Source organism: Canis lupus, chromosome 21, assembly GCF_003254725.2.
Source record: "Canis lupus dingo isolate Sandy chromosome 21, ASM325472v2, whole genome shotgun sequence".
NCBI lineage: Eukaryota > Metazoa > Chordata > Mammalia > Carnivora > Canidae > Canis > Canis lupus.
Window position 1 is genome coordinate 6,214,006 of NC_064263.1, and position 20,879 is coordinate 6,234,884.

Sequence of the window (20,879 nt, forward strand, 5' to 3'; positions counted from 1 at the left end):
GAAATGGAAAATCCACATGTAGCACAAGTAAGTAACAGAAATGGTACCTAAAGTATTAAGAACTCATAAGAATCAATAGGAAAAAAGACTTGATACCTCACAAAAGAAGAAATCCAAATGGACATAAAACATATGCGAGGTGATTAGCAATCAAGAAAATGCAAATTCAGACCTCAATAAGATATTACTATCAGCCACCAGGTGACCTAAAATTGAAAAGCTGGACAATATCAAATGTGGTGAGACTATGGAACAAAAACCCTCATCCTGCTGATAAGGATATATATAAACGAAACGTACACACCTCCATCTCTGCACATTTATAAGAATGTTTATACTGGCATCATTTGTAATACCCATACCAGAAAACATAATTATTAGAATAAACAACATATATTGTATACGTTTACACAATGAAATTCTACATAATATACTACAGCTACACAATATACACATTAAGTAGAAAGGGAAAAACAAACACAATCAACACATATGATTCATTTATATAAACATTTTGGACATCTAAATAAAGTTTAAAAATTGGCAAGACTAAATATCATTTAGAAATAAATACATATGGGATCCCCGGGTGGTGCAGCGGTTTGGTGCCTGCCTTTGGCCCAGGGCGTGATCCTGGAGACCCGGGATCGAATCCCACATCGGGCTCCCGGTGCATGGAGCCTGCTTCTCCCTCTGCCTATGTCTCTGCCTCTCTCTCTCTCTCTCTCTGTGACTATCATAAATAAATAAAAATTAAAAAAAAAAAGAAATAAATACATAGCATTTATTGAAACTTATTTGGGAGCTTTATATTTGATTAAATTTTGTAAATCTTCAATGTTTATAAAAAATAATGTGTATTCTCTTAAAAGGATTTTATATACATATAAATGCAATATACAAATACATATGCATATATAAGTGCAATAAGCATATGTATCTATGCACACAATGCATCACTGCTGTTAATTTGTCTGCCTGAGCAATCTGAGAGAAAATGTTTAAAAAAATGCCCATTGATTGTGGATGTCAGTTTTACCTTTTAATTCTTATTTTTGCTTTATATTTTTCCACCAAACTATGTACTTAGTTGCATACATTTTTAGGATTGTAGTATTTTCCTAGTAGATTTTCTTTATGATTCAGTAAGATGGCCCTATTCATGTCCTTGTTAATGTTATTCTATTTAAAGAAAACTTTTGATAATTCGTGTTGCTACACAGTTTTTTTGTTGGTATTGCTTAGAATTGCCTGGTATGCCTGTCTCTTTATTTTCCCCATTTTAGTTGTTTAGTTTTAACTGTTTTTTAAGATGTTTGTTTTTAACTGTCTTAGTAACTATGGGCTGGCCAGCTAATGAGATAGCCATGTACTCAGATTACGTAAGAGGTGGTTAAATTATACTATTATCCAGTAATCTAGCCTGGACCATCAGCAAATTTCATTTTGAAGCTGTCTCCAGAAAAGTCCTCTCTCTGGGCCTCAGAGCATCATCATTTAAAATCGGGATTTTGTTGGTGTAAGGCAGGGTATTATTCTTATCAAAGCAAAGGACCAGTTTGTTTGTTTTTTTCCCTTAGAAAATTTGTCATTTTCAGGTTAAAAATTTTAAATGGATGTCATTATTTATGTTTATTTTTAAATGTGATTTCTGACTTGTGATCATTGGGAGTTTTCTCTCAATTTTCTTATTAAAAGCCTCAAAGAAACATTTTCAAGCAAAATTTTAACATTTTGTGGGTTGGTAGCTTTGTAAAAGAGGTTTACAAGAATTGGGGGAAATGATTCAATTGAAAAATGAGGCAGGTTGGGTTAAATTAGAATTGTGATTGGATTGGGGGTGAGGCTGATTGAATTAGAATTTTGATGATACATGTAGAGCCTGATAGTCACATGACTTTTCATTTAGTGATTCTTTCCTGAAAAGAAATCATGTTTCTGGGTCTTGGCGTATCTTCATGTCAAACCTGGATTTCAGACTAGTAGAATGAAAGTTATTTTTTTTCTCCTTTAAAATATAAAAGAGATTAAAGCAATGACTTTTTCCATCAAAATGTGACTTTTTTCCTGTTAAATTCATTCACTCACTCACTCATTCGGCCATTCATTCACTCATTCACTCATTTGGAAAAAAATGGGTGGGCACTCTTGGTACCAGGCACTGTTTTCAGTGCTTGGACTACTTTACTGGGATAAACAAAGATGCTGCTCTTTGGGTTAGGTAGAAAAAGAAATACTAAACGTAACTAAATTATATAGGCTTATGGAAGATGATAAATGCTATGTAAAAAAGAAAAGTATAGCAGGATAAGCGAGATAAGGAGTACACAATGTTGCAGGACCCACGTGGAAGATGGTACAACTTTAAATAGGGCTGTCATCGTTGGGTGACCTCATTTAAACACAGACCTGCATAAGACAAGTAAGAGTGTTCTGAACAAGGAAATAGCTATGGCAGGAGCTATGATCAGATAACACCAGGAAGGCATGTAGCCTAGAGAAGCAGAAGCAAGACAGGAAATGGATTAGGTAGGAAAGAGCCTTGTAGGTCATTGGGAGCACCTTTAATTTTCCATGAGACAGACAGGGATCCAATGCCTATTGTCTAACTAGATCTCCTTTTCTCCAACCCTATCCAATTGTATTGCTAATTTTTAAAAATTAATGCCAGTCTGATACTACAGTATAATTCATCATTGGTTTACTTTCATTTTCCTAATAGGGAGGTTTTGTGTCTTTTATATTTACTGTTTCTTTGGAAGTGCTTTTTCTGGATGGCCCGTTTATGTTCTTTGCTCATTTTTTTACCGGGTTGTTTGTATTTTGTTATGTGTAGTAGTAGTTGTAGTAGTAGTAGTAGTAGTAGTAGTAGTAGTAGAAACATTTTATATGTCCTAGGTATTACAAAATTTACCTGTTCATCTAACATTTATCTTTTTTTTTTTTTAACATTTATCTTTTGAGTTTGTTTTCAGCATATTCTGCAACAAAATTAAAATTTTATATAGATAAATTTTTACAATTGCTTCTTTTACAGGTCTTAGGTGTTGTGTCTTGCTCAAAGGATAAAGCTCCTAGGTTATACAAATAGCCTCTGAAGTTTTCTTAGATTTTTATGGTTTCTTTTTTCCTTTTGGATATTCAACAGGATGCAGTGCCTGTGGCAGCAGCTTTGAAGCTAGAACTCCTGCATTGCATGGTGCCACAAGAATAGTCAGTTTTGACATCATAGTTATTTTATAAAACATCCTTTTCACATTGAATTAAAATCCTACCTTTGTCATATGAAAATGAAGGAGCATTTTAAAAGTTATGATATATTAGATCATATCCAAAACCTGGTAAGAATGATCTAAAAGGGACAGATTCATAGATTATGAGAGAGAGGAAATATAACAGGATGCCAGTTACTATGAAGGCTGAAGGGATTGAGACTCAGACCACAAAGGAGAGGGCTGAGATTACCTCAGCTCTACTAAACCATTGAAAGCTGAGGGTATGGGTATAGTCATAGGCAGCTTGCTAGAACTGCTGGAAGGCACATGAGAAATCCTTATTTAAGAACTTTAATTTTCTGAGAAAAGTCATATCACTCACTCCTGGGAAAGAGTATGAGAAGAGAAAAGAGGTTGGAAGAGGTGTGTAGATTTGAAGAAAGAGGGGAAGTGTGGGAAATCCTATCATTGCAGAGTGAGAAAATAAACAATCAGAAGAGTCTAAGAGCTTTGGTAGGCAGAATTTAGGGCGTAGCTGGATTTCTGTGGTAATGGGTATCAAATGAGAATTCCTGGGAGATTATATAAGATTTTTGCCAGTAAAGATAGCTGATGGGGTGAATTTTAAGTTTTTAGTAAACTTTTAGTTTCTTTTACTAATACCTTCAAATCATTTAAGTGAAAAGCTTTTAGTTTCTTTTATTAGTACCTTAAAATCACCTAAGGAAAAACTTTTTAGTTTCATTTTTTAATAAATAGTTTCAGACCATTTAAGTCAAAGCTTATAATTTTGTAGGCTGATTGTGTTGTATGTTGGTGTCAATAAAATTACAGGGATGATTACTTAATCACAGTGATCCAAAGATTAGGTGATGGGCTAAGAGATAAATGAATCAGGGTGACTGACTCAGGGCTGATAAGGGCAGATGGAACATAAAAACCAGGGGTATGTTCTATAATTGTGTTTCCCACTTTGTTACTTCATTCCTCCACTCCATAGTACATCAATCATTCATTCATTCAACAAATACTTACTCAGCACCTATTATGTGCCAGGCACTGTTCTATATGCAGAGGATACACCAGTGAACAAGAGAGACAAGGTTCCTGCTTTCCTGGAACTTACATTCTAATACAGGAAGATAGACAATAATAATAAAAATAATATTAATAATAATAATAATAGCTAACATTAATTTAGCTAGTACTGTTTGCTGAGATTGTTTTAAGTACTTTACAAGTATTCATTCACTTAATCCTTATCAGAACAATAAGAGGTAAAGACTAGAATTATCCCCATTTTATGTAGTGGGCACTGACAACATAAAAAAGGGAAAATAACTCCTTTTAAAGCAAAGGTTAAATAACTAAGAAAAGGCACACCTGGAATTTAGCACCAAGAAAGGCTACAGATCTCTTTCCCTTAATGACTTTGCTGTGCTCCTTCTCAGACAAGAAACAAGGAGAGAAACAATAAATAGAATAACTTTGGTAGTATTCGGGACTACAAAAAAAATAAATAAAGGAGGGCGACACGATGGTATTTGAATGTTGGGGGTGTGGGGAAGAAAACGAAGATGTCAGGGAAAGCCTCACTGATGCAGTGACATTTGAGCTGAGGCTTGAAGGAGGTTAACACGGTTATCTTGAGGCACAGGCAAGAGAAAACCCAGTGCAAAGGAAATCTTATCCTTTGTGAAACAGAAATGCCCTGTTGGCTGTGGCTGGAGTTCAATATGTAAAAGAACGTCTGATTAAAAGTGAAGTCAGGCAGATAGGCGGGAACCAGACCCCTTGGGTTCTCAGGTCACATTAAAGAATTTGACCTTTATTCTAAGTGCAGTGGGGTTTTTAGGCAGAAGAGTAACACTACCTGATCCATAACTTTCAAAGATCACTCTCACTGCTATCTGCAAAATTAACCGTATGTAGGGCCAGAGTGGAAGCAGGAAGGTCCATTAGGGAGCAATTATAATGCAGGTGAAAAATCCCAGTGGCTTGAACTAGGGTAGTGGCAGGGGAATGAAATTTTGGGTATCATACTTTAAAAGTAAAATGGACAAGTCTTGGAAATAAACTATATGTGAGGAGTCAAGTAAAAGGGATTTAATCAGGAGCCTTGAGGTTTTGGTTTAATAAGTGGTACCTGGCAGTGTCCTTTACTGAGACGTACAAAACTAGGGGAGAAACACCATCCCTAAGAGAAAAATTTATCTTGACCTTCAGAAAGGAAGGGGCTGCTTCTACTTTTTAAAAGAATTTACAGGTTTCAAAGGAAGAGTTCTGGAAATAAAGCTTTTTAATGCTCGATTTGATGAGCTGTTTATATTTGACACCAAGTTGGAGATGCTGAATTTTCATCTGTCTAATATTTATTGAGCATCTACTGTGGCCAAAGACCATGTGATGAGATACCAAGATGGACTAAACAAACGAGCTCCCTGCTCCCAGTGCTTTTTGGAAAAGGGAGAACGGACGACTGGCGTTCGTTGTCTCATTAAAAGTTCCCCCAACGCCCGAGTAGCCATCTTCCAGGAACTGCATCTCGCGCTCCTGGCAGTTGGGCCCAGCGTTCCAAACGCTCATCATCGGGCTAATAAGTGAATCTCTAATAGTGACATCTCCCCTCCCGCTAGAACTCAGGCTTTTTTAAAAAAAATGGAAATGTTAACAAACAATACGAATACAACCTTTGCCTTGAAGACTAGTATTTTTGCAGGAATGGTACCTTTATAAAGATCGTGGTTGCCCCCGTACATATTTGTTCTTTCTTCATATCCAATTAAATGAAAACACTAGTTTTTCCGCAGCCCACTCTAGGCTGGCTGGGTCTAGCTCAGGAGAGAGGAAGCCGGAGCCGTTGGCTTTAAACACTTGGGTGTAATCCTTCTCTACGCTCCCTCCCGCTAGCCGGGGACTCGCGGTCCGCTACCCGGGGCTTTCCGTCCACGCAGCGGCGGAACGAAGGAGGCTGGGAGGGGGTCGGGGAAGGGAAGGACGCGAGAGACATTAAGTAATTGGCTCTTGAAGGTATAAAACGATGTTTCGGGTCTACTCGAAAGCACGGATTTCAAACGCCCGCCCCCTGGGCCGTTTCGGCCCCGCCCCCCGCCGTCATCACGCCGACCTCCACCCCGCCTGCTGCCGATTGGTCTCCGCCTCGGCCTCGGAAGTGCGGCTGAAGAGCCGGGGTTTGCTTCCGGGTCGTGGGGCTCGGGCCCGGTCCTGGGCGCGGAGGCTGCTGGGAGGTGAGAGTCGTCATGGTGTCTGTGTGACTTGCGGAGGCTGTCGCGTTAGACCTTGGTCGACGTGTGCCGCGGGAGGGTAGCAGGTTGTCCGTCCCGCGCGGGTGGGGCGGGGAAGGCCGGCAGCGGCCGGAGTCGGCGGTAGCGGGCCGGGCGTGGGCGCAGGGGCCGCGGCGGGGGCGGGGGCGGGGGCGGGGGCGGGCGGCGGCCGCGGAGCGCGCAGCGTGAAGGCAGTAGGCGGGCGGCGGTAGCGGGGTCCACACCCCTTCCTCCCCCGAACCCCCTGCGAGTCGGGCCTCGGGGTGAAGAGCCAGCGAGCCTCTGGTAACAGCCCGAAGGCCAGCCCCCGGGAGGCGGGAGTGACCGAAATCCGGGAGTGTGCGGGCGGCGGCGGCGCCCCCAGCGGCAGGAAACCCGGGCTCTCTCGGCGCTGATCCCTTTTCCCTTTTTAAAAAATCGAGGGACGTACACTCAGTGCCCGCCTCCCCCACCCCGGTTCCCCGCACCTGGCTTTTCGGACGCTCGACGGGACTTGAGTAGCCACGTCTGCTAGGCACCCCTCTTGGCAGCCCCAAGCCAGAAGTAACGGAAGGGGTCCCCGAGTTTTGTTTATCGGAATCCTTTGGTGGTGACTTTCCTTTCATGAGCATCGTCACCTACAAAAATCTGCTTTGTATTCTAATCGTTGCTATAGAAGAAAGTTGGACCGACAAAAGGTTGTTGGAGAATCCTGCCCGTGTAACTGTCCTTAAAGTTTGGCCTACTTTACTCCAGGACACTCCGTAACCTTGTCGGTGATTTTAAAACAACCTGGTTTTGTAGTTAGTAGCCTGTTTTCTGTTGTATGAGGTTAAGTGCAAACCTTAGGGCATCTGGTGGACTAGGGTTAAGCTGAGAATTTTTTTTTAAAGATTTTATTTATTTATTCATGACAGAGAGAGAGAGACACAGAGGCAGACAGGCAGAGGGAGAAGCAGGCTCCATGGATCAGGCCCTGGGCGGAAGGCGGCACTAAACCACTGAGCCACCTGGGCTGCCCATAAAGCTGAGAATTTTTAAAACTCAGTGTTGGCAGTACTAAATTTTGCAAGGCTTTGACATTTCAATTCCTTTTTTTTTTTTTTTTTTTGACATTTCAATTCTAATAATAACCCTGTGGGGGACATTGCCCATTCCTCAGAACTTGGAGCTGGATGACTTGCCCAGGGCCCCAGATACAGAAGGAGAACAGGAACACCAACTCCCATCTTCATGAGAGAATTTTTTGCCCTAAATAAGAGTTGCCTAAGAAGCTATATTCCTTATATACCCTGAGCTTCATTATGTGTTTTCTTGAGAACTTTTGTTTGAGATTATTAATTTTGGAGAATGAATTCTGGAAATTATTTCACAAGGATGAATATTATTAATATCTTATGAAATGAGAATATATCATATTGGAAATAACTTGATACAGTTTTTCTTTAAAGCATAAAAGATGACAACAGCAGCTAGGCCAACTTTTGAACCTGCAAGAGGTGGGAGAGGAAAAGGAGAAGGTGATTTGAGCCAACTCTCAAAGCAGTATTCAAGTAGAGACCTACCTTCTCATACAAAGATAAAATATAGGTAATGAAGACTTTTTATTTTCTTGTTCAGAAGACAAGACTAAATCTGTTAAATGGCATGCTCATGAGATTCTAGCGTGTTTGGGGTATATCACTAACCTATTTTCATAGGGATAGAATGCAATAGAGTGTTTAACATTAAAACTGTGCTCTGATTATTAAAACACTACCATGTACTACTTATGCAGAAATCCCTATTAATTGGGAATTTCCGTATGTAGATGGCTCAATAGCAGTGACCTCAGGGCCCATCCACTATCAGCACTACTCAGTGTGAGGTGAAAAGTGTCAGACTAATGAGCCCTGAATTGATGTACTAACAAAAAGTAAAGACATTTTAATTACTCCCCAGCCTTATGGGAAAATATGTGACTCAGTTTGGGCTTTCTGAAACGTTGGAAACATTACAAGAATGCCTGTTAGTGACCTTCAGATTAGGGTAATGATCTCATTTAGTTCCTTGAACTTGAGGACAAAGTGGCTTTTTGCGAACTGTCTTCCCCTGCTACAGCCATGTATCTTTTTAGTAATATTTTCACCAAATTGTTTCTGCTTTAGACAAACTACTCAGGATGCCCCTGAAGAGGTTCGCAACCGTGACTTCAGGAGGGAGCTGGAAGAGAGAGAGAGAGCTGCTGCAAGAGAAAAAAACAGAGACCGTCCAACAAGAGGTACCAACACTGCCCCCAGATATTTGTCATCATGAAATTATGTTGACAATGGTTTTTCTTTCATGGCTAATTGGAGCTGATTAATATTTTTTGTTTGCTTGCTTTAAAATGTTGGCGTAAACAATATAAAGTATTGTTTGCTTTAAGATTGGTAACACTTTCTTAAGTGATTAGATTAGAGTTGACTCCAGTTCCATCTCTTTGTGCTTCCTTAGCAGAAGGAACAGGATGATCTGGGGATATCTGGCAGTTCTTGTTTCAGTTTACGTAAAGGTTTTTGTCTTAAGATTTATTTGAGAGAGAGCACATGTGCATGAGCAGGGGGAAGGGCAGAGGGAGAGATAATCTCAAGCAGGTGGGCCTCAATCCCAGGACCCCAAGATCATGATCTGAGCCAAAATCAACAGTCAGATGCTCTACAGACTGAGCCACGTAGGCACTCCTAAAGGTTTTGACTGTTTACAGCAACGAGACTTTTTAAGGCTTCGTGTTTTCTCTATGTGAGGGTCTCCTGTTTTTGTCACTGGGTTTTGGAAGGCATCTAGGGGCATAAGTTATAATGTCTTTTTTGTATTTTCAACATATGTAAAGTATTCCCTAAATTCCCTGAGAGAGACTACAGTTCCCATATTAAAATCAATACTTTCATTAATTCGTTCAACAAATGGCATGTGACCAAGGGCACATGCCAGGCACTGTGGTCCCTGTCCATGCTATCTTGATACTTATAATCTAAGCTCATTATGCCCACAGATCCGTAAAGTGTTAAAAGAAACACAGCGTTTATTTTAGTAAGCTAAATGATGTTTGTTTTCCCCAGAACATACAACCTCCTCGTCGGTGTCAAAGAAGCCTCGGTTAGACCAGATTCCTGCTGCCAACCTTGATGCAGATGATCCTCTAACAGATGTATGTTTTATTTCCTCCATTGATTTCCACATAGTAATTCATTTATTATGCTTTCTGAAATGCTTGTTTTACTTTTTGGCTTTAAGAAGTGGCCTATATTTGTTTTTACTTACTGTTACTCAAATGTAGTCCTGACTTCAATGTTAAGCTTTATGGTTGATTTTTTAAACAAAAAAGTAGTATTACAATAGTAATTAAACTTTCAGAGCAAGTTTGATTTTTGGAAAACCAAAAAAGAAAGTAGTCTATTAAAAGGATAAGCTTCCCCCAAAAATAATTCTCCATACTAAGCCCTGGAGGTTGACCATGTTCTATACCTCCATAGGGCATTCTTCATTCTAGGGTCTCTATCAGTAGTAGAACCCCAATAATTGAACTCAGAGGCCTTTCCACAGTAGGTACCAAAGGTGCCCCCTCTAGATGTGCTATTCAACTTAATGGCTGAATAGCCATTGGCTTTTTTTTAGAAAGGGACATGATCTAGGTGAAAGCGTTTTTAGGATTAGTGCTTCAGTTAACATTCAATTAAAATTCAGTGGCCCTAAGTCTATAATCAACTTGCAGTTTTGTGCATACAGTCGAAAAACATGAGTGGCCTTTCATGGGTCACATCTAATTATTTTTTTTAATTTATTTTTTATTGGTGTTCAATTTGCCAACATACAGAATAACACCCAGTGCTCATCCCATTAAGTGCCCCCCTCAGTGCCTGTCACCCAGTCACCCCCACCCCCCGCCCACCTCCCTTTCCACCACCCCTTGTTCGTTTCCCAGAATTAGGAGTCCCTCATGTTCTGTCTCCCTTTCTGATGTTTCCCACCCATTTCCTCTCCCCTCCCCTTTATTCCCTTTCACTATTTTTTATATTCCCCAAATGAATGAGACCATATAATGTTTCTCCTCCGATTGACTTATTTCACTCAGCATAATACCCTCCAGTTCCATCCATGTCGAAGCAAATGGTGGGCATTTGTCGTTTCTATTGGCTGAGGAATAGTCCATTGTATACATAGACCACATCTTCTTATCCGTTCATCTTTCAATGGACACCGAGGCTCCTTCCACAGTTTGGCTATCGTGGCCATTGCTGCTAGAAACATCGGGGTGCAGGTGTCCCGGCGTTTCACTGCATCTGTATCTTTGGGGTAAATCCCCAGCAGTGCAATTGCTGGGTTGTAGGGCAGATCTATTCTTAACTCTTTGAGGAACCTCCACACAGTTTTCCAGAGTGGCTGCACCAGCTCACATTCCCACCAACAGTGCAAGAGGGTTCCCCTTTCTCTACATCCTCTCCAACATTTGTTGTTTCCTGCCTTGTTAATTTTCCCCATTCTCACTGGTGTGAGGTGGTATCTCATTGTGGTTTTGATTCGTATTTCCCTGATGGCAAGTGATGTGGAGCATGGTCACATCTAATTAAATACACATATCAGCAATTAATTCCGTAGTTGACAGATTGAGTTAAATAATGAACTCAGTAATTAAATAAAGAGAACCTAATATTAAATGGGATTTAATAATCATTTGGGGCAGCCGGGGTGGCTCAGCGGTTTAGCGCCGGCTTCAGCCCAGGTCATGGTCCTGGAGACCCGGGATTGAGTCCCACGTCGGGCTCCCTGCATGGAGCCTGCTTCTCCCTCTGCCTGTGTCTCTGCCTCTCTCTCTCTCTCTGTATCTCTCATGAATAAATAAATGAAATTAAAAAAAAAATCATTTGTTTGAAATTATTCTTTTTTTTTTTTTTTTAATTTATTTATGATAGGGAGAGAGAGAGAGGCAGAAACATAGGCAGAGGGAGAAGCAGGCTCCATGCACCAGGAGCCCGATGTGGGATTCGATCCCGGGTCTCCAGGATCTCGCCCTGGGCCAAAGGCAGGCGCTAAACCGCAGGCACGCCACCCAGGGATCCCTGTTTGAAATTATTCTGAGAGTGTAGCACAATTTTTTTGTACTTTTGATTATCCTTCTAGCTTAAAAGTTGTTTTAAGCTAGTAAAACTATTTGACTCTTGGGGTGACAATGTGTACATATGTATTGTGTGTATCAGTGTAAAGTATTCCTTGTCTGATTTTACAATATTTTCATATGTAAATTCCCTTTTGACAATGTAAATTTGAAGGATACTTTGTTACACTTTTTGCTGTTACAATCTCTCAAGCATATCAGGGACATTTTAGTAAGTGTTATGTAAACTTGTTTGTGGGGTTTCATTTTATGTTTTGGTTGATTATTGATTTTAATCATATTTAGGTGCACTTATCTTTCTCAATAGGAAAATTAATCCTGCCCCAAAGATTTGATAAGTAATTTTTATGGGAAAAATAAAGAATAACGTACAGTTTCTCATGGACTGTCATTCTTTTTTAGGAGGAAGACGAGGATGAAGATTTTGAAGAGGAGAGTGATGATGATGACACTGCAGCTCTTCTTGCAGAACTAGAAAAAATTAAAAAAGAAAGAGCTGAAGAGCAGGCCAGGAAGGTAAAAGCAAAATATTAAAATGTGCATCTTCTCATCTATACTAAACTAGGAATATTCTTTAGTTTAAGCAATACTATCATGTTAGAAGTCATCCTTGCCATGTGTAAATATTAAAGCACCTATAGATCTAGAAACCCGATTATTTTTGCGACATCCTAACTTTCCTTGTTATGTTAGAAATTCTCTCCAAATAGTTCAGGCATGCCTCATGATACTCATCAATTTTTTTTTCATTCACTTGTTCATTTTTTCAACAGACATTTAGTCATTGTCCACTAAGTGGCAGAAGAATTAAAGATGAATACGATACAATCATGGTCTACAAAGAACCCATGGATAGAATGAAGCCATCTTTATCCCTTTGTCTCCTGCTTCCAGCCTTCTTTCCAGGCATTTGTTGATGCAGTCTGTCAATAGATTTTATATAACCTAGGGCAATTTACCTAACTTCTCTGGGTCTCCATAGTCTCTCCATGTATATAATGGAAGAAAAAAATGTCTGTCTCATAAAGAGTTACAAGGATTACATAGAATTCACAGTATATACCTTTAAACTTCAGATGAATTTGCCATAGTAGTAACAATAAGAGATGAAAAGGTGAGCAAGAGCAGGTCAGAAAAGTAGAGGTTCATTAGCCAATGCTAAAGGGGTTTGGACTTTGTCTTATTCTTTTTTCTTTTTTTTTTTAAGATATTTATTTATTCATGAGAGAGGCAGAGACATAGGTAGAGGGAGAAGCAGGCTCCCTGCAGGAAGCCTGATACAAGACTCGATCCCAGGACCCCAAGATCACGACCTGAGTGGAAGGTAGACAGCCCCTGAGCCACCGAGGTGCCCCTGGACTCTGTCTTGAAGGCCATGAAGAGCTAGTTGATTTTAGCAGGAGACAAGATTTGATATGCATTTTATTTTTTTATTATGAAATATTTCAGTAACATAGAAAAATATAAATAATAAATTTAATAGTCATCTACTTGGCTATGCATTTTAGAAGGATAACCCTGGCAGAAGTATAGAGGATTGGGAAAACTGATTGAGGAAGCTGTTCCAATAATCCTCATATGCAATTAAGATAATTTTGCATAATAGAATTGGAATTGAGAGAAGTAAATAGATGCTGAGAGAGTTGTCAAGGAGGTAAAATTGACCAGATAAAGTGACTGGTTAGCTATGGCAACAAAGATGACCCTCAGTTCCTGGGTAGATGTTGTTGACATTAACTAATACAGGGGATGGCAGAAGGATGCACATGTTTAGGTGGAGAGAAAAGAGATGATGAGCTCTGGAACGTGTTGAATTTGACACATTATGAGATACTTAGATGGAGATGTCTGTCTCCACTTTCAAACAGAACAGCTCAGCTTTTTTTTATGAGCTTCTGTGTAAATTTTCATTTGAACCAAGAATTACTCTGTTTAAAGAGGGGGGAAAGACTGACATGGGTTCATGTGAGGAATCCAGAGAAGTAGAAGATTGCTGGAATTCAAATTGGAAGAATATTTTATTTATTTATTTTTCAAAGAATTTATTTGTCCATTCATGAGAGAAACAGAGAGAGAGGCAGAAACACAGGCAGAGGGAGAAGCAGGCTCCACGCAGAGAGCCCGATGCGGGACTCCATCCTAGGTCTCCAGGATCACACCCTGGGCTGACCCGGCGCCAAACCGCTGAGCCACCCAGGCTGCCCAAGAAGAATATTTTAAATACAATTTCCATCAAAGTTTGGCATTGGATAGCGTGATTCCCATAATAGCTTATAATTGTCATATTTAATTTTTAAAAATCAAAGAATTATAAGAACTTTCCTGATAGTAGATATTACTTGCCCACCACTAGAGGGCAGTTGTATTCCATATTCTTTTGACTTGCCTAACAGCTCTGGATACATAGAGACAAGAAATATAGGTGCATTTGGTTGACCCTTAAAAAGGATAAATATTTTAGACAGAAGGTCTTGGAATTTTGTAAGATTCCTCTACTCTCTTTGTACAAAAATATATTGGTGTTCCTAGGGGTTGAAGGACAGTTTTACTTTGGTTCCTGTTTCCCTGGCTGGTTTTCTAGCGGCTGATTTTTGAAGTGTCCCAATATAACATTTTCAAACCAATTAGCCTGTGTCAGGGGCTAGGAAGCTTTCTGTAAAGGGGGCCAGATGGTAAATATTTCAGGATATTTCTAGCTTGCAGACCATGCAATCTCTAGTGTGGTTCTTTAGTTCTGCTCACTGAAGTGTGGAAGCAACTATAGACAATGCAGAAATGAATGAGTTTACTGTGTTCCAGTAAAATTTTGTTAACAACAATGGGGTGGTTTGGATTTCATCTGCAAGCTGATTATAGCCTGTGTTTGTGAACCATAATGTTTCTGGGACTTGAATATGGAAAGAGTTGGCACCTTTTTTTCCCAGTGGTTTATGTGGCAGCCAGCCAGGACTCTAAAGGAAGTAATATTCCAAATATAAAATGGCCAGAACTTTATTATATCACATACATTATTATAAGATGGATACGTTGTATGTTTGAGCTCTTATTTTTTTAGAATCTCAGAGAAATGTCTTTTCACTTTCAATATCAATATAATTTGCAAAAAAATACATTGTTTTTAGAAAGCTATCTGTTCTTAATCTGTGATGGAACACATGTGCCTGATTTTGTTTGCTTAAGGTCTGAGTAGTGACCTAAAGGAATTTACCTGTTTATTTCCCTGATTATTGCATCTTCTCACTTTCCAGTCATTTGGCCTCTTAAAAATGAAATCTGTTGTTCACATTTGGATATTAAAATGAAACATCATTAACCTGTATGGAAAATTTTGAACTTTCTTAGGCTTTGTTTTTTTTCTTTAAGATTTACTTATTTGAGAGAGTGTGTGTGTGAGCAGGGGATGGAGAGAATCCCAAGCAGATTTCCCTCTGAGGGTGGGGCCTGATGCAGGGCTAGATTTCACTGCCCTGAGATCATGACCTGAGCTGAAATCAAGAGTCAGATGCTTAACCAACTTAGCTACCCAGATGCCCCTGTTAGGTTCGTTTTAAATTGGAAGTCCCTGGGGGTGCATGGGTGGCTCAGTCAGGTAAGTATCTACCTTCAACTCCAGTCATGAGGCTAGAGTCCTGGGATCAAGCCCCATGTCAGGCTCCTGGCTCAGCGAGAAGCCTGCTTCTCCCTCTCCCTGCTGCTTTGCACACATGCTCTCTCTCTCAAATAAATAAAATCTTTAAAAAAAAATAAATTGAAGGTCTCTTTTTCCTTGATCTATTAAGTCATCAGTTTTCCCCTTCCTAAAATACAATAAAGTGGGATTTATTTTTGGTTTAAGAGAGCATGAACAGGTAGATCTAGCAGTTGCTATGGCTAAGAATTGTAGGCATTTTATGTTTCTAATTCTAAGAATGAAACTGAGGCTGATTTGAGTTTAAAGAAATTAATGCTAAATTAAAAGTAAAGAAAGACAAGCTCATAACTGATGAAGGATGAGAGGTATGAAAATGGAAAGTTAGTAACAAATCATAAGAACAAAATGGATAAACGTGGGGTAGATTAGTAGAAATGCATGTTAACTGAATATAATATTTTACATGATAGTTTTAGCTACTTATGGGCTAATAATAACTTATCACTAGTCCTGGAAGTGCAAATTTACACTGTTAATAATTCAAAATAAAATTATTTTTAATCATAGTTCTATATAGCCCATCTTTAAAAATCAAAGTAATAGCTTTGCTAAATGTGTTTCTTTGATGTTTAACATACCCTTAAATGACTAGAATGTATTATTGATGGACTCTTAAAATAAGCAATTAATTTTGGATGTACTTCAAGAAAGAAAACATTTAAATAGGCATTCATAGAATTTCAGAGTCAGACTAATGAATGTAGACAAGCATGAACTATTTATTATAAGGCCAAATTATTTTGGTAAGTGAAACTTTTCTGGTATTTCTTATATCTTAAAAAACAAAACAATAAACAACCTACCTTGATGCTTATTCCTTCTCCATCATAAAATCCTAACAATCTTTTAAAATTTGAGTTATGAAAGAAGATTGACCCCAGAATTAATGTAAGTAAATGAGTCCTCCTCTGTCATTGACAGGAACAAGAACAGAAAGCTGAAGAAGAAAGAATACGTATGGAAAACATTTTGAGTGGAAACCCTCTCCTTAATCTCACTGGTCCATCCCAGCCACAGGCCAACTTCAAAGTTAAAAGAAGGTACTTTACACAACCCAGTTGGATGTATATTGCAGATTGTGCATTTTATGCCAAACTATTATATAAAGCCTCTAAAAAACCCCTTTTTATTGATAATAATTCTCCAGCAGATACGAGAATAATGGAAGAAGCAGAATGAAAGAAAATGTACTTACTTTCAGTAGATATTTATGATAACCAGCTCTGTGGCAGATACTGTCCTAAGCACTAGGGATGGAATAGTACATTGAGCTCTTGGCCCTACAGAGCTTACATTGTAGATGTATGTATGAAGAGCCCCCAGGATCATATTCAGAAACTAGCAGGACGCAGAGGACTCCATGTAGAGTTGTACTTGTGACTAACATAGTAAAGATACAAAGATCCACGTAAGGGAGAAAGCTACTGGAGGAATCCATTTGCACACTTATGCTCTGTCCCTCCTACGAGCGGTCACCCAGCACATTCTTTCCCCTAGGACTGAATTGTAGATCGGGGCAAGTCTGGGAGCCTTACTGGTTATACCCCAGTTTCTTCTCCTTTTTGTTGCCATAAATGCTAATACTACAGTGGATGATTACTAGTGGTAACTGATGAAAGAGGATAAAATCCATAAAACTGTGTAATCTAAACTATACTAAGTTATTATCTAGAACTATCTATGCTAATCAGGGTGCTGCCTCTTTGTTTTAGACCTGAAAACATTAAATATTTATGTAATTAAGCCAATGTATTCCTGCTTTTTAACTCAAAGTTCCTATACAGGGGAAATAATGAGAATGTTTGTGTTAGATAGGAATTACCCTTCCTGCTGTAATAAAGCAGGGTTACAACCTAGTAAGAATTACTTTATTCTTTTGGGTGTAATTGCTGTATTAGGTGATGTACATGTTCAGCATCTTTCTGGGTAATAACCAAGCTTTGCAGTTCACTTGTTCTTGTCTCCTGATACAGACATAGAAGACATTCTGTTTTCTTTTTCCTCTTTAGGTGGGATGATGATGTTGTTTTCAAGAACTGTGCAAAAGGTGTAGATGATCAGAAGAAAGACAAAAGATTTGTAAATGATACACTGCGATCTGAATTTCACAAAAAGTTCATGGAGAAATATATTAAATAGTACAGTTTTATGTGCTTAATTAAAGACTGTAAGGTGTAAACGATCATTCTCACTTTGTTCTGTTTTTCTCTTTCCCCATCTAAATTGTGTATAGGCCTCCCTAATTTTAAGTTCCAAACTATCTTTTCCTTTATTGATAACTTTATTTGATGAGGACTTGGGAATTGGTTTAACCTAGTTTCCATCCTCTGAATATTTCCAGTAATATGCTTTCCTTTTAATATGGGAAAGGGAATCTTCTTGTAATAAATATTTTCAAAACTCGAAATATCTAAATCTGTGCCCCCAACTTTTTTTGTTGAAATGTATACAGCTTATAAAACGTTGCACATTTTCTTTTGTGAATTGTATTTCTTTATGCATCAACTTCTTGTTTCTTTGACATTGATTTAAGGTCAGTTAATGTGTGATACTTTCTCTGTGTTTTTGCCGATGGTGTTTTAAGAGTGTGATGGAGGATGAAAGGCATTCTATTTTGGCCTACATGTTGGTATGGAAGAGGATCATCGAGCTCTCAGCATCCTGAGTGCATGTCTGAGGGTGCATGGAGCATCTTTCCCTTCCGCAGGCGCTCCATTTTTTCCTCTTGGCCCAAAACTGCTCCGTAAGCATGCCCAGGGAACATGTGGCTCTCCTGCGTTCTCCTGGATACTCAACGGCCATGTGCCTTGAATGAGGTAGTTTGCCACCGGCACACTTGAGATGCAGAGAGCCTAGGGAAGTTTAACCTCAAACCAAAATAAAACTTTGGGAAATAGGATTTTGTTTGTTCGTTTGTTATCTTGGAGGATATATATGTGGGAGGTGGGGCTGTCTCTATACAGCTGGGAAATGAAGCTTTTCTGAGCCTGGACTGGGATTGGAGGATGCCACTTTGGTAGGGAAATTGGGACCAGGAATTGAGCCACTTACAGAGACTTAATCATAGGATCCCTCAGTTGTAATGGTTACAGATAAAACTTTTAAAGCAATAACATGCTGTTATCAGTGGCTCTTTAAGCCCTTCTCTCTAAGAGCTCATTCACTGCTCCATCATTTCCATACGTAGCCTGAGTCAGGAGTAAAGCTGGACGTGGTGCCCAAGTCTTGACTCCACTGTCACATTCTCTGTATTTTTTCCAGTTGATCCATTTACACAAAATTTTGAATCCTTCAATTAGTGTTTCTTAAAAGCCTTTAATAATATTTAAACCTAATCTTTAAAATATCTCCTTGGGTGGCTCAGTCAGTTAAGTGTCTGACTCTTGATCTCAGCTCAGGGTTTGATCTCAGGGTGGTAAATTGAAGCCTTGCATTGGGCTCCATGCTGGGCACTAAGTTGATTGATTAAATGACCTCCAGCTTTACAATTAATAAGATGCTTCCACGTTCATTTTCAATTTTCTAAATAGTACCGCTGTTCCATAGGATGAAGACCTGGGGCCTTCCAAGTGAAGGACAATAAAACAGGCCAAATCACTGGGTCACAGTTAATACATGATGGGACATGTACAAGTGCCTTTAAACTACATGAAAAGGTGCTTCCAGATGTGACTTTAGATTTCCAAAACTAGTGCTTGAGAGTCTGGGTAAATAAAGTGTTGAGGAAAAGAGGCAGCAGCACTTAATCAGAATTTTTTCCTTTTTGGGATCTGAAAGGCCCACCACATACCCAGGGGCCTAGTCCAGGTGCACTTAACTTCAGGTTCCCTATTTGGTTCAGGGAGAATTGCAGTAAAGGTCATTACAGTGATTTCATTCTCTCTTTCCCTATGGTTTTCCCGTATAAAACAAGTTGTGTGGCCTGAGTCAGATTTGAGACCCATAAGGATCCAGTGTCAGCTCTCAGCTCTCACAGCAGGGAACAGCCTTCTTAGCTAAAACGCCTTGCAATCTTGAAAAACATCTTACTGAGAACTTTTATCTCTCTCTCTAAGGGCCCATGCTGAGTGCAAGGAGCCAGGGCTTTGAAGCCACACAGATCTGGATGTGAAGCCCAGCTCCAGCAACACCACTCCCTGTAAACAGGGGGCATAATTTTCCCTGTTTTATAAGACAAGGAAACTGACATTTGTTTAAAAGCAAAGTCGTAAACCTTTAAAGGGGGTAGGGTGGAGATTCAAACCTACAACCATCTTCATTCTAAAACCCATCCTCCCAATTGCTAGGCCTTTATAGTCTCTTTGTGTTCATTTGTCCCCGACTTTCCTCACCTACAAAGCGACAGCAATGAGACAATCACAGTGGAGTTGGTAGGAACTAATACCGTAAGGTGTGCGTATCTGGCAGGCACGTAGTAGGGATTTCCTATGTGTCCTTATACTGGCATATAGCAGGGGCCGGCTAATATTTAACAAAGTCTGTTGTTCCCGGTCTGTCGTTCTGTCCTAATTGTCTAGTTTTTAATCAAGAGATTCCCAGGGATCACTGGGTGGCTCAGCGGTTTAGCGCCTGCCTTTGGCCCAGGGTGTGATCCTGGGGTCCCAGGATGGAGTCCCATGTCGGGCTCCCTGCATGGAGCCTGCATCTCCCTCTGCCTGTCTGTCTGTCTGTCTCTGATGAATGAATAAATAAAAAAAAAAGATTCCCTAACCCCTCAGAGCTTGGGTTGGGCAATAGATACAGTACTTGTTTATGCTTGGTGGCTAGGATTAGAAACCCAGTAACAGAAACCAGTGAAATAGAGGTTTCTCTTAGGAATACTTAAAAAGGTACCTCCTCTGCCCTGCTCCAATTCTGCTTCTGTCAATTCATCTGTGCAGCCACTTCCTCTGCAAAACTAGATGTCTGCACCCGAGTACTAAGAAGTCATTCTTTCCTGCCATTGGCTTCCCTGGATCAGTGTGCTTCCCTGCTGGGTCTGGAACTACTGGGTACCGGAAGCACCAGGGAGCAGGGGGCCCCTTGGCCTGTCTGAGACACCTGCTCTGGGGGACCACTTCCATCGAACCACTCTGAGGAGCAAAGATGGAGGGAGTCAAAGGGAGAGGAGCTCAGCGGCGCTCCTGCGGGCTGCCTTTGAAGCCAATCCCTCTTCTCCTTCTGGGGGCAAGGTCTGCGGCACATGGAAGACACAGGACCAGCCTCTGGATCGTCCTTCAACAGACACTGGGTGCCCTTGTATCTGTGGTATTGTGGGATGTGGTTCCCACACCTTTCTCTAAATCACATTCCTGCACAGGCCCCTACTACCTCCGAGCGATTGGAATATTTTTATATGGAAGTTTTTAGGTGTTTTTCCATTTTCCTGTTTGAAAATGTCCTGCTAGGCGCTGGCCTCGCTGTCAAGCACCATAGGAGGGGCAAGGGGGGAGTGAGAAATCCGTGGCGTTCACACCCTAGAGAGGCATCTGCCAGGTTCCCTCTCTCCAGGGAGACCTTGTCATCTCAGCACATTTTCAAGCGGCCTGCCTTTTGAGAAAGAGGCAGAGAAATGGTCCTTGAGGCCCCAGACTAAT

The 20,879-nt window shown here is 40.1% G+C and overlaps 2 protein-coding genes across 11 annotated transcripts in view; one reads left to right on the forward strand and one right to left on the reverse strand.

Annotated features, from left to right (window-relative positions):
- LOC112641993 (lysine-specific demethylase 4D-like) overlaps positions 1-6,453 on the reverse strand; it is a 34,938-nt gene extending 28,485 nt beyond the window's left edge. Inside the window, exons 1-3 of one of the 4 annotated variants that reach the window (XM_025419243.1) lie at positions 5,944-6,336; positions 4,599-4,658; positions 4,251-4,344 (exon numbers count right to left, since the gene is read on the reverse strand). The gene's annotated coding sequence lies outside the window, so the exon portion shown is untranslated. The other 3 variants (XM_025419244.3, XM_025419242.1, XM_049098819.1) reach the window with 3 other exon arrangements.
- Positions 6,348-18,202, forward strand: CWC15 (CWC15 spliceosome associated protein homolog). 7 transcript variants are annotated; one of them, XR_007404570.1, is made up of 8 exons: positions 6,348-6,463; positions 7,930-8,068; positions 8,626-8,738; positions 9,559-9,647; positions 12,015-12,128; positions 12,386-12,518; positions 16,225-16,343; positions 17,313-17,394. XR_007404570.1 is itself a non-coding variant. In XM_025419247.3 (7 exons), exons 2-7 carry the CDS (start codon positions 7,938-7,940, stop codon positions 17,440-17,442), a joined length of 696 nt encoding a protein of 231 aa, XP_025275032.1. In that variant the 5' UTR covers positions 6,348-6,463; positions 7,930-7,937; the 3' UTR covers positions 17,443-18,202. The 7 variants fall into 7 exon arrangements, 5 of the variants coding, with proteins under 5 accessions (XP_025275032.1, XP_048954777.1, XP_025275031.1 ...); XR_003124971.3 differs by having other exon boundaries at positions 6,430-6,546; XM_025419247.3 differs by lacking the exon at positions 12,386-12,518 and having other exon boundaries at positions 17,313-18,202.
- Positions 18,203-20,879: the final 2,677 nt, after the last annotated feature.

Excerpts from the sequence above, each read along its gene's own strand:
- CWC15 (XM_025419247.3), top strand. The coding sequence starts at position 7,938 with ATGACAACAGCAGCTAGGCCAACTTTTGAACCTGCAAGAGGTGGGAGA. Across the intron at positions 8,739-9,558 it reads CAGAGACCGTCCAACAAGAG|AACATACAACCTCCTCGTCG; the intron begins GTACCAACACTG and ends TGTTTTCCCCAG. Across the intron at positions 16,344-17,312 it reads AACTTCAAAGTTAAAAGAAG|GTGGGATGATGATGTTGTTT; the intron begins GTACTTTACACA and ends TTTCCTCTTTAG.